The sequence below is a fragment of the Athalia rosae genome, chromosome 4 (genome assembly GCF_917208135.1).
Source record: "Athalia rosae chromosome 4, iyAthRosa1.1, whole genome shotgun sequence".
NCBI lineage: Eukaryota > Metazoa > Arthropoda > Insecta > Hymenoptera > Athaliidae > Athalia > Athalia rosae.
In genome coordinates this window covers 1455663-1468789 of record NC_064029.1, presented here as the reverse complement: position 1 = coordinate 1468789, position 13127 = coordinate 1455663, and the positions used below count along the sequence as shown (strand labels likewise).

Sequence of the window (13127 nt, the reverse complement as noted above, 5' to 3'; positions counted from 1 at the left end):
TTCACGTGTATCCGTGACATAATTTTTCATCTCTGTTTCTCGCCGAGATCTCGCGTTCAGCGAACCAACGGAATTACCATCGCGATAGTCGATAATCGAAAAAATATCATCGGAGACGGGGAAGGTGAGGTGGTCCGTCGCCTCGCGACGTCAACGACGATATATATCCCCTTTTTCTCGTTTTCGAGTCAAGCCGCGGACGAGGTGCAGCAACTTTTCATCAAACTTAGGCCGCGGTGCAACGTCTAACAAATATCTTATCAAGGCAGAGGCGACCGCGTGACCAGACTGGCGAACAACGAAAGATAGGGAGGCGAGAGCGATCGCCCCGCACCGCGGGATCTATTCCCTCCTATAGATATACTTCGAGCGGTTCCGCTTCTTAATTAGAAAGGTTGAACGACCGGTAATGGCATATTCACCGGCAACGCGGTGGTCATATTTATCGCATTCGCTTGAAACATAATCTAAGTTTTGAGAAGGAGTGTGTGCCGCCCGCGAGCTTCGGGTGTGTTCGTTACACCCTCGAAGCTAGCTCCCGTGAGAACGAGGGGAATAAGGAAGGGGAGTGATTTCGAGTTGCCGAGAATATTCAACCGATAGAGAGAAAATTCCCCGAGGGAAGGCTCGGTGTGTACGCGCCAGAGTTTCGAAGGGTAAATTTAATGTATTCGAAGTGTTTCGTATGCACTTTGGAAATTTATTGAATCAACAGACCCGCGATATTTCGCAGCGTGAGTTCAATTACACGATTGCCCCTGAACAAAATAAATCCACGAAGCGTTCAGCCGGTGTAAAAATGCACCGTCGTCACTTTAATTTTCCCCCGGTAAAATCCATCCGGTTTTCAGTTCTTGGTACCTACCTTCGGTGAAAACAGACGAACCGTACGGGGTTAAATCTGTAGGAAGAGCTCGCGCTGTTTTTCCTATACTCGTATACGGCGAACGTGTTTTGTGCCGTTCCAAATTTGATTGGAAAGTTCGATTATCCTCGAGATACCCGGAGTATCGTTCTTGCTAATTCCATCGAAAATTGTTCGCACCAACGCTGATGGGAAACGAAATAAATTGGATGTATATGTATATATATACGGACGGACACACATCCGCAAGAACTACGACAAAACTTTGACAATCAAAGACTGCAGATTTGTCCCGCGCGAGATTTCGTTAGTGGTTGCTTTTTTTCTTCTTCTATTCCCCGAAATGGTGATCGAGCGGGGAATGAAACCTGAAATTTTATACACCGAGCGAATCGCATCGAGTAATCGATTCGGATTCGGCGAAAATAATTCGTCGAAATGTCACCACCTCGCGTTGACGTGTATCGCGAAAAAATTGAGAGTTTGCGGTAGGTGGTGTCTGAATTAAATGAATCGAACACACGTAACAGACCTCGGGAATATTTGTTTGTAAACGGCGGACGAAGTACGAAGTATACAAATGTATTCCACAATGAATAATGCTTGAGGTTGTGTACTCGCGAAACGCGAGCACGGCACAACGGCAAAGTTCATTCTGATCCATTATGCGTTTGATTTAAGCAGCGTTTTGTCGAGCTACACAAAAGCATTATTACTACGCTCTTATAGATGAAGAAAAGATTAAACCGTGAATAGATTGCACCTCAAAGGGTTGTCGCGTGCACTCCATGCATTAAAGTCTCTATTCATAAATTACTCCAGCTGCTACAAATTCCGCAACTAAAGCGCAAATCTCCTCAATTAATTTGAGAAAATATCGGGGCGGGTGGAAGGAGAAGGAGTGTCGATAACGCGGAGGGGTGGATGATGCCGCGATAACTGAGGAAGAGCTTCTTCGTCGGGTGTTCCGAAGAAAAATTGGGGTTCGGCGTTCGACGTAAAGATGAAAGATGGTGGAAAAAGATGAAAAAATCTCAATAAAATAGAATAAAATAAATAAATTCCCGTGGAAAAAAAATTTGGCAAATTTCCAGTGGGGAACCCTCTCCGTCCTTTGTGCTGCAGTTTGCGGAGTCACGCCCGCGTCGCGCGCACACTATAGCCGGCAAACAATTAATCATGTACGAAGCTGAGACGCGGTGCAAGGGCAAATGTTCCGGTCATATGGGGGGGGGGGGGGGGGGGGGGGATAGGTAAAAGATGGAAGATATCCAGAGAGTGGAAGATGTAGAAGGTAAAGACACGCCGGCTGCACCGAAGCCCATCCGGAGGCAACGCGACGTGACCACCATGAGAAAATGGTCGAGCTGTCCTATAATTCACGTTCAGGGTTCCAGAGGCATGCCGGGGAAAATCGCAGGGATTCCCTCGCGACGGGTGTGTCACGAGAAGAACTTTCTATCCTTCTGAGAGATTTCACAACGTCACGTCGAGCTTCGTCGTCTGTCTGTCCGCGCGAACCTTTGCGCGGCGTCGCCTACGTACACGGGAAAAACTCCATTTTCATTCCCCTCTCCTCCCTTTTTCATTATTTCTTCATTTTACTTTTTATTCGTCTCACTCCGCGCTCTCCCATTTTTATTCCTTCGTCCGATATCCACGTGCGGTTGATCCCCAACAACCGATCTTCCTTTCCATTTTCATTTTTTGATTTTTCATTCACAGCGTAGCGCGGACGTGCCAAGGTTGTCGCGTCTGGATTTGTTACGTGTACGTGTTTATTATTATACAAAGCGTCCGACAATCTACCAGGGCGATCTGCAAATGCTCGAAAAAGTGGAGGTCAACCGGTGGCTGCGATTTCTTACGCTTTCTTTTTTCGCATGGAAAAGAAAAACCTAGCGTCTACTGGTAACCCTTTCGTTATAAATGGATGTAGTCCCGAGATAAACGCGTCGATTGTTTCATCGAGACCGTGTCGCGTCACTTAATTCTGCCCCGTAACGCAAAACACCATTACGGATGGCGTGTATACCTCCCTTTTTTCGCTTCATTTCGACAGGACTCACGCGGGGGTGGGACAAAAAAAAAAAAAAAAAACATAAAAAAGAAGGACTCGAACAATCGGTCGGGATTTTACTCGAAATCACTTTTTGATCGGTCTCCATTATCGGTCGACAGTGGAGGTCGGTGATAAATGGGCGACACAAATTTACGTACAACATACGTCGTGCGGTGATTTCTTACCTTGACGCGTCCATATTTCCAGGTGAAAAGAACGACCGCCGGTAGACAGGCAATTATGCAACACTCGAGGATCAAAATAGCCGTTCTCATCAACCAGTTCAACGATACCACGCAGGGCGATCCGTCCACGCACGATTCGCACCCTTCGGCGCAGGGAAGACACTCGAACACCCCGTCCACGGAGTACTGGCTCTCCATATCCTGCAATCATTTCATCGAGCATTCGTTCAGTTTTTTTTTTTTTGTTTTTTTTCAGTCATCGGATCCTCGCTGCATATTTTAATACGCGATGTACACGAGGCCGCGATATTCTCGTGTCTTTTCCACGGGATATATATAAAAAGGGCAACTGCGGCGGAGCTCGAAGTTGGCACTTGATATTTTATTCGGTAAAAATTGTCGCTGTAAGGTGCGCCCCATAATACGGAGGAAACTACTATTACCCGGCGACACGGATGAACGGGGATAAAGTTGCAGCAGGGTGAATGTTTCGTTGCATATGTGCGGTATCTGAATTCCGGGGTGCCGTTACCGGATAGCGGCAGCTTTTATGTCAAAGCATGTAATAACGACAGCTGTTCAAATAGCGGTGCGACCTGTGCGCTGGAATTGTTGGAGAGAAGTCATATACGTACGTACGGGTACACGGGAGCTATTCGTACGTAAAAATGTACGCGATAAAACGAGGTAACGAAGAAACACGCCGGTCGGTCGAACGAGGGGCGAGGGGCGAGATTCTCCCTCAAAAATACCACCCCCCCCCCCCCCCCGACTGCACCGCCGGATCGGCCTTTACCAAACCTTTGGAAACTCCGCTCTGAATATCCACAACTCTCTGTGCTCGATTTATCGGGCGCTGGTTGTAACCGCGCGTGTAACGCTTACAATATTATCAAAAACCCCAACCCGACGCCACGCTGCGGGGCTTCCTAAACGGCAAAACGAACCCCTGAATCCGGAACCTCGTACGTGTGAATTTCGGAAAATCGTTATCGAACCCCGTTCAACGAAATTTTACTCCAATTCGCGGATGTGCGGATATTTTTTCTGGCCTTATCGGATTATTTCGGCACTCGATCGAAAAGTGTTCACATGCCAGTTCGTTCGTGAAAACTTTTTTTTTTTTTGATAACGAGCTACACGATAAATAATAAAATCTTCATTCGAAACTCCAGCTTTAAATGGATCTGTAATTAATTATTTATCTTTGCCACGAGATATATATTTTTTGCCTAATTGTGAAACCCGCAAAACAAGCCAAGCCCGCAGCCCTCGAAATGTGTGTTTTGCCATGGAAGAAAAGCGCGCTTCGGGTATCCTAGACGGCTCGTTATCCGTCGAACGGTCTCTCTCTGCCTCTCCCTCGATTTATTTCGTATAACGTATAATTTCTCGTACGATTCCGTCAATGTGTATAATTCGAATGGGCTTGGTGAAAAAAAATTTAAATAAAATGAGAGCGGATTATTTCTTTTCTCTAATTATGTAAGTGGCTGAAAAAAAAAAAACAAAAAAAAATATTGATCACCCGTCTATGTTCCCACACTTTTTCTTATAATTCCGACCACGCCGTTCGCCCTTTTCGGATAAAAAGTTTGGAATTTATATCAGAGTTTATCAGACCGTTATCGCGACGTTCAATCACCGGAAACACGATTGAAACACCTGTAAACTTTTGGCCAGTCATTTGCACGTAAGAAGTTATGTACCGTATAAGTCCAGACTGAAGAATCGATTAGCCAACTTTAACGGAACTTTATATACATAGGTGTACAAAAAAATATTTTCCCCGCGCGACTTTGATGTCTGACGTATACAAAATCGCACAGGGTTCGGAATCGAGAATGTCATTTGTACAACTATTTTCTCTTCAAAAGCACGAGATAAAAAATGATTTTTCAATGAAATTTCAACTCGGGACGAGTGTAGTGGGAACATGAATTTTTTTCTAGAAGTTTGAATACCTTGAGATTCTATAAAAGTACATTACATCGGTGATTATAAATCAGGCAGTAATCTATTTTATGCCATTAAAGAATTGCTCTACGGCCTGGAGCCTTCGAGTATCGCGATAACTTCTCGTCTAATCCTCAAAAGTATGACTCGAGGCGTAGAGCCACGATACGCGCGGTTATCAACAAACTGCAGCAGAAACGATTTCTTCTCATTTTCGATCTCTTTTACTTTGTTTTTTTTTATTTTTTTTTTTTTCTTGCTTTTTCTTTTCCCATTTCCGCCGAGTACCTATAAGTACGTACACCGGAAGTGCATTCACGTCGAGTCGTACGAGTATAACACGTATACGTTCGCAGTTTGCTGTACACAACCGGCGCGGCGGGATGATGATGATAATAATAATAATAACGGTAATAATCATAATACCGACGACAATAATACGGGGTTGAATGAAATCAGCTGGATATGTGGTCGGGGGTTGACGTGTATATAGCTATTAACCTGGAACACGGCCATTTTGAATTGGTTACCCACCCGCGTTAAGATGGCTCCGCATTATACCCCATACGGTGGCGAGAGACTGTCGTCTTTGGACCCGTATACTTCGTTACCGCGGTACAATCAGTGGCGGACAATTGTGTCTGGAGGATCGTCAAACCCGATGAAAATGAGAGAGAGAGAGAGGGAGAGGTAGAGAGAGAGGGAGAGGGAGAGAAAGGGCAAGGAAAAAGGAGGGAAGGTGGAAGGAGCTGAGGATCTTCTGGACGCTCGATTACTTGCCAAAACTAAACACGAACAACCCCCTCCCCCGCCGCCGCCGCCGCTGCCGAGTGTTCGGTACGTCGCCGAGTTTTCGGCCATCGTCGAATGCCTCGAGTGAAGATACCTCGCTAACAATAAGGAGGTCCGAGGATAACGGACCCTTGTTACCCTCGAACAATACCCCGTTCGTACTGACGTAACGGCGACGTCACGAGAAACACCGAATCGGACTTTATTGCCCCGGCATAGACGCGAATCACGAGCGTACATTACGGAGCCGACGATACAGTTTCCATTCGCGGCTATAATTCACGCCAAGTCGGAAGAAAGATTTATTATTTTTTCCGAGTATATCCTCGCGTCGCCATTTTCAGTTTAAATTCAATTTACGCCCGCAACGTGTGCCCTACGGAACATGGTACAGCGTGCAATCCGATGACCGCACGCTCCGGGGCTTTATTACCGGGGGTAACAATGGATATCCCGTAAAAAGACGACCTTCCCCTACAAACACCGCCAAATCACGATTTACTTCGACGTTCTATTGTTAAATCAGCTGCAAGATATTGGCGTTTTTTGGAACGACGGGACCACCACCCCTATTATAGAGGCTTTTTATCGGAGCATTTTATTTATTTATTTATTTATTTATTTATTTTTTCTTTCTCCTATATTCGATTTTGTACAAGGAATCGTAGGTCGCGTACCTCGGCGAGGAGAAATAAAATGAAACGAATAAAAAGAGAGAGGAGAAAAAAACGTAGCGAACAATGAGGTGAATTATTTTCCTCGACGCTGTACCGATTCATATGTAATAAACGAGGTGGGCTAAAAAAAAGAGCCAATTTTAAAACTGGAACGAAAGCTTCGCGCCTTAGGGAATCCCGTCAAACATTTTTTTCGTGGAATCTTCGATCACCGAAGCCTCCGATAGCGAAAGCTCGATTCTTTCAATTACGACAAAAAGCGAGATGACAATGAAATAACGTACGCGAGAGTTCGCGTCAGTTGCAACACAATTTCGCCCGGCGTATAGCGATTTGCGAATTCTACGATTCCCGCCCAATTTTTCGCTCAATAAATTTCACCCGCTGCACACACGTAGAAGGGAGCAAAAACCAGCGAACATACGTTACGCATAATGCCCCCTGTCCACGTGTACCGTCAAATACCACCTTCTCCCCAACAAATGGCCGTACGTCAAACCTTCAATTTGCGATTCAACCGATCGTAAAATTTAAATTAAATAAAGCAACCGGTGTTAGTGTGATACACGGAACTAATCCGGGTTCGCTTGATGGAAAATCTCTTCTTTTTTTTTTATCTTTATAATGACGCGCTCTCGCGAATCACCCCCGATATCCATCGCGCGTACGGTATACAGAATATCGCGTTCGCTAAGAACTCGATACGTCTGTAAAAATTAGGTTGGATACACGTCCTGCTTATTTTTATGCATCCACGAGGTGTTCCGCGGATGACTTTACGTATTTTCACATTCATATGTTGTCTCTGGACATACCGTGCGAAAATATACCGTACATTAGTGTATACTATACGCGGGGTTTTGAAAGCGTGAGAACGTTATCTCAGCAAAGCACGAGCAAAAAAAAACATAAAATAAAATAAGAGTCGGTAGCGCACTTCGTGACTTCGTGACTACTCTCCGTTGCTTGCCTTTTTCGCGAAAAGACTGAGCTTTATTCCCGTCTCTTCTTCTTCTTCTTCTTCTTCTTTTTTTTTTTTCTTTCCATCCCCGCTCTTTTGCTCCCGCAATTTCTTTCCTCGCGCTTTGACTCTCTCGCATTTTCTCTCCTCTTTCGGCGGCGTTGGATGGTCGGTTGGTTAGTCGGTTGGTTGGTTGGTTGGTTGGTTGGTATTATGGCGCGATATATCAACCGGAGGGACACCGAACTTCGCGTCTCTGCAGCCTTGCCGTTTGCGCTTACTTACTTGCATTTTAATGAAGCCGCGGAGAGAATATGCGGCGAATTCTCTCTCTTCGAGAGAATCTAGCTGCAGATTTGGATCGGCTGAGGTGGAATTCTATGCATATCGGTACGGGGCGTTATTATTGCGCACTTAAAATAGATCAACGATACCGCTGCATATTCTTACAGGAATAGGTATACAACGTCTGGCGTAGCGCGAGGATGCGATATACATTTAAGCTGCAGTGCGGAGGGAATTAACCATATTTCGCAGAGATCCCCCGGCAGACGACGCGACGTCGTTATTAAAATTTACCCGCCACCGGTGAAGACGCGAAGACCATTAATTCGACTAGGTGTGCCGCGATCTCGTCCGAGTTAATCAAAATAAATAATGGTCGATTTCGGGGACGATTGTCATTGTCGTCGTCAACGACGTCCGCACCTCGGTAACGAATCGTCGTCGCGTCGAGTTACGATTCCGTCCGAAAATTTTTCAATTTTTCACTCCGGCGACTCTCGGCTACCGCGAGCTTTGACCGGACCGTCGAAGAATTTCAGCGAAATTTCATTCGATTTACCCAAAGAGACTTTCACTTTTCGCAGCTTCTGCTATCGCGCCCCGAATTTCTCGTTATCTCTTTTGAGGTGAAAGTAAGGATACGAGCCCAACCCAGCAACCAAAATTAATCGAAACGCGAACCGGTATCGACGAATGAAATTTGTTAGAAACTCGCGGCCGCCTAATGACATCCTGGTGCTACGATATTCAATTACCTCCGTAATGGTGATTCAATCATCGCAACTCGAGACAATTATTTATTCCATATTGTCGTATTAATATGTTAATGCAATAGGAATCTATCCGTTCGTCTACAATGCCCGTGGGGTACGGAGAGTGTATACAGATACGATTAACCGAAGTTACAGAAGCAGGGCTGTAACGGGTTCCTCTCGGGATTCGACGTTCCAATGCGTAAATAATTCGCCCGTTACGTCCAATAAAAGAAGGAGACCCAGAGAGCTTTCGATTTCTTCAAATTTTCGTTCCAATCTTTTCATTTCGTCTCAAATCGTCTTTGTATTTCGTTGCTTCGATTGAGTTAATTTCGTCACCGAGGGAACGGTGTGTGCTCGCACGTAGCGGTAAATGAAGCGAGAAACCGAAGAATGAAATAAAAAAATTTCAACAGCCGTCCCGCGACTTTAGCAGAGATTCGGCGAGATAGGAGAGAAGTAGGTACACGTGTACGGTACGTGTACAGTATTGGTACAAGCGAGCTTGCAGACGGGTCTTTTAACTTCTGGCAAGTCGATGCCCCGGGGGGTTCTCGCTGAACAAAAACACGGTAAGAAGTCGATTTATACGGAGAGAAGATTCGTGTATTCCATTTGGTTGTTGAGCTTTCGCGACTAACAAATAAATTCTTTCGACTACGGTATATAATAACGTAACTTTTTAACTCGTATAGCTGATCTTTTTATTTTTTGTTCTCATACCCTGCGAACCCCCGACTACTCGGTATATACCTCTTTTCATTTACCAGCCATCCCATCCCTTACACTTTGCGGAAATAGAAATATATATGTATAGAAGGTACAAGGGAAGAGAGCTGAAGAACTGTTTGCTCCGCGTTTGTAACGTCGGCACTATTTATTTCAACAATTGAAATACGTAAGGAAGAATCTTCCGCGTTTTACCTCCGCGGGCGCGAATGCAAAGAAATAAAATGAAATAAAATGAGAGTAAAAATGAAGAGAGATGGGATGAGGGATACTAAACAATATGGAGAACGAAACAAAAATTGAAGAGTAAAGTTCGAGACGCGTACAGTTCGTACGATTAGAAATGCTTCTCCGACTTCGTTACAGATCTTTACTTTTCATCGCCCGGTCCGTGAATTTTCTTCCAAACTTTTTACTCTTTCAAAATCGCGTCTCGTTTCATCGGAAATAACGCGGATCTGATACGAGATGAAAAACATGGATATTAAATAATAGCTCGTTGTCGAGGGCGCGCGTTAAATTTTCGTATAATGTATTCTTCGCGCGAACTACACTTTTGAAGGATAAAAGAGCCGATGAACTATGGTACATACAGCGAGCCATAATCCCTGAAAGTTTGCGAACTATGCGGACCTTGAGAGCCTTGATTTTCCACGTTCGCCAGTTAACGGTGCGGTGCACAAGGTGGCAGATTCAATAACGTTCACCCTGCTGCCGGTCGAACGGATACGCGAGAGGGTGAGGTGAGAGAAAGGACTTGATACTAAACGAAAACTGAGAGAGGGAGGGAGAGAGAGAGAGAGATAGGGAGAGGGAGAGAGAGGGAGAGGAGAAAACAGAGAAAATAATGGTATACGGGAGGAAAAGTGAGGAAAAGAAAATCACGGTGTGTTAAGAGTAGAGAGAAAAGGTATATGGCGTAAATGGGGCGATAATAATCAAATTGTCGTGTCCCGGGAAGCGGCTACTTGAATTCTCCGCAGGACAGATAAGGGAGAAAAAGAGAGAGAGAAGAAATTAAGAAGAAAAGAAGAGCCTGGAAGATAATGATAAAAAATATTCCTCCAATTATAAGGATAAATCGCTCGCATATCCCACGCGTATATTTGTACGCACGATCTCTCTGTCGAGATAAGGATAACAATAACAACGTTAATAACTATAATTACTATCCACCGGGTGGGGAATTATTTCACTCGACTCGAAAATACGAGCGTCGGTATGAACGTTTGAAAGTGAAATCCCGTGGAGATTAATTCGGAGGAGAAAGTGTCCCTCTCTTCCTCTCTACGAACGTCTTTGGCGAATCTATCTCCACCGCCCCAACGCAGGTTAATCTCATACCTTGCAGGCGCCTGCAGCCTCAGTTCGCCCGTTAACTTAGGACCTGCCTTCGTTACGCAATTTCACATTTTCACCTTTTCTCGACGCCGCGTGTTTCGTTCGGTATTCCGACGGGGTAAACTTTGAGCCGAAATAATACACTCCCTCGATTGAAAAATGATAATAATTATAACGATAAAAAATTACAAACAACCAACAAAGTGAATCCGATACACCTTTATAATTGCCACCGGTACGATGTAAGTATCAATTTACCGTGAGTTTCGTATACATGGATAATTAGCAGGAGAAAATTAAATCCTTCGCACAATCAGAAACTTGATCCTCTATAGAGTCGTCGTCAAAGGGCTCGAAATAAAACGAAGGGAGGAAAAAGAAGCGGGGAAAAAAGTTCTCCGGAGCATCGCATTTTGTTTTTTCGTTTATATTAAACTTTGCTCCGGCGTTCACGGAAGGTAAAGAAAACAATATTTCTTTTTTCTCTCCGTATCCCGCGGCAGTTTCAATCGGGCGTATATAATATATGAATCGCCTACGTATACGGATATACACGACCGCAGTCCTGATCCTCTCCTGATTAAAATGAGAGCGGAGTCTCTCGGTCAGGTATAACCCGCAACGTAGGAATGGCGGGCCGACCTGGACAGCTTCAAAGAACGCGGGAACAAAAACTTTTTTAATTTGGGGATTACGAGTTCGTTAAAACCACGCGTGTATGAACCATGCGATGTATACGCTACACGCGCCCCACAGATTGGCTGGGTTAAGTAGACGCTGCTATCCTTCCATTCAATTTCCATTTCCTTTGACACAGATCTAACCCCCCCTCCCCCACCTACGTGCTGACTTTCGTCAGCGTCGCGGCGATAGAATTTTTCAGAAATATATGTAAAAAGCAAATAAAGAAGCAGCTATGAATGAACGAAAAAAAAAAAAAAAGACCAACGTTTAGAAAATCCTTTGATTCCCGTACATACGTCTACGAGGGATGCAGAGATGAGCCGCTGAGAATTTTTTATATTTTTCGTCGTTTGAAAAAGAAGAAACGCACGGTAGGGATGGAAAATATTTCCTTCGACCAACCGACGGCGCGCAAAGCGTCCGAGTAAGTCCGGCCTGTTTCGAAGCGAATGCTTTTGACAGCAAAAGTCCTTCTGGACCAGCGTTATCGACGACTCCTTCGATCCACTACACCGAAACTTTTTCTGTGTTTGGTCGGTTGTTGGTTTGTTTGTTTGTTTGTTTGTTTGTTTGTTTGTTTGTTGAAGAGTTTAGGACTACCGAGGAAGAACAGTCAATATACCTATACATATTTGTTGTACGGTCTACTGCAGATTTGAGTAGAATAATTGGTTTTCCAGAAACGTGACTATGGTGAAAGCCGTTTCGAGAATTTGTTTATAATTTATTAGTTTCGTTTACTCGGTGTAACCGATTAACTTTGAAAATTTACCACAAAATAGCGCCAATGAGAACTTTTGATTTGTCTTCTTCTACTACACCCTTTTTTATTCGTTTACTCTGTTTTTTCTTCAATCCGTCTGGCCCGAATTCAAGACGCGACGCTCCCGGAGAATAAATTTCTTCTTTTTTTGCTGTCTAATTACCTAATTAATTACACTATAATCGCGTTAGCGTGCTTTCGTTCGATCAATGATTCGGATTCTCAAGATTTTCCCTGCACAACTTCGGCTCAACCACACGTAATGTGTGGGGTATGATACAATTTCTTTTTAACTCGAATGTGAAAATTCACGAGCATGCATAACACAGGACTCACCATCATTAATTTTTCATATTCTTCTTCGATGACGGTCCCGTTGTAATATCGGGTGGTCGATTTAATCTCTGGATAATAAAATCCACGTTTGCAAACGCAGCGATAACTCCCTCGGCGAAAACCAAGTCCCGGGATGGCGACACACTGAAAAAAAATGGGGCAAAAAATTTACATATGTCCGTTTATTGCCGCAGAGTGAAATTAATCTGAGAATGAAAAAGGCGACGTAAGATTTTTCCGATTACATCAACGACGAAAAATGGGTGGCTCTTTTGTTTAATCAAAAGAAAAAATCCTAGAATAAATATTGAGGTGATCGCAAAAAGAGGCGAAAAATTCGCGATAACTTTTTTAATTTTATGGATGAAATATTTCGAATTGCGAATTCGGATTTCCGAGATCGAAATACGTAAAAATATATCGACACAGGGTGGAAAAAAAATTGCTGAAGAGCGGGTGGCTCACCAAGTACATCATTTGGAAAAATAATTGAAACGAAACGCACGACGAGCACCCCCTTCTGCCGCACTTGAAAAATGTAGAAAAAAAAAAAAAATTCTCAGGTACACGATCAGATGAAAATGTTACATTGTCAGGATCCTCGGCATACGGCGGCAAAAACTAATTAGGCATCGTTGCATGAAGGCAAAAAAAAGCTCACTTCTGACTTGTATTTCACAATCGGTAGAATAATCCCTCTCACAGTCTCCGCAGAGCTGTATATCCAGGTGTAAAA

At 44.1% G+C, this 13127-nt stretch overlaps 1 protein-coding gene across 1 annotated transcript in view; it reads right to left on the bottom strand.

The window, feature by feature from the left end:
- The window catches only part of LOC105687442 (probable G-protein coupled receptor 158), a 109875-nt gene that overhangs the window by 33534 nt on the left and 63214 nt on the right, over positions 1-13127 (bottom strand). Inside the window, exons 4-5 of the mRNA XM_020853197.2 lie at positions 12392-12535; positions 3113-3313 (exon numbers count right to left, since the gene is read on the bottom strand). Of these exons, the coding sequence (XP_020708856.2) occupies positions 3113-3313; positions 12392-12535 (345 nt within the window). The remainder of the gene's footprint in view (positions 1-3112; positions 3314-12391; positions 12536-13127) is intronic.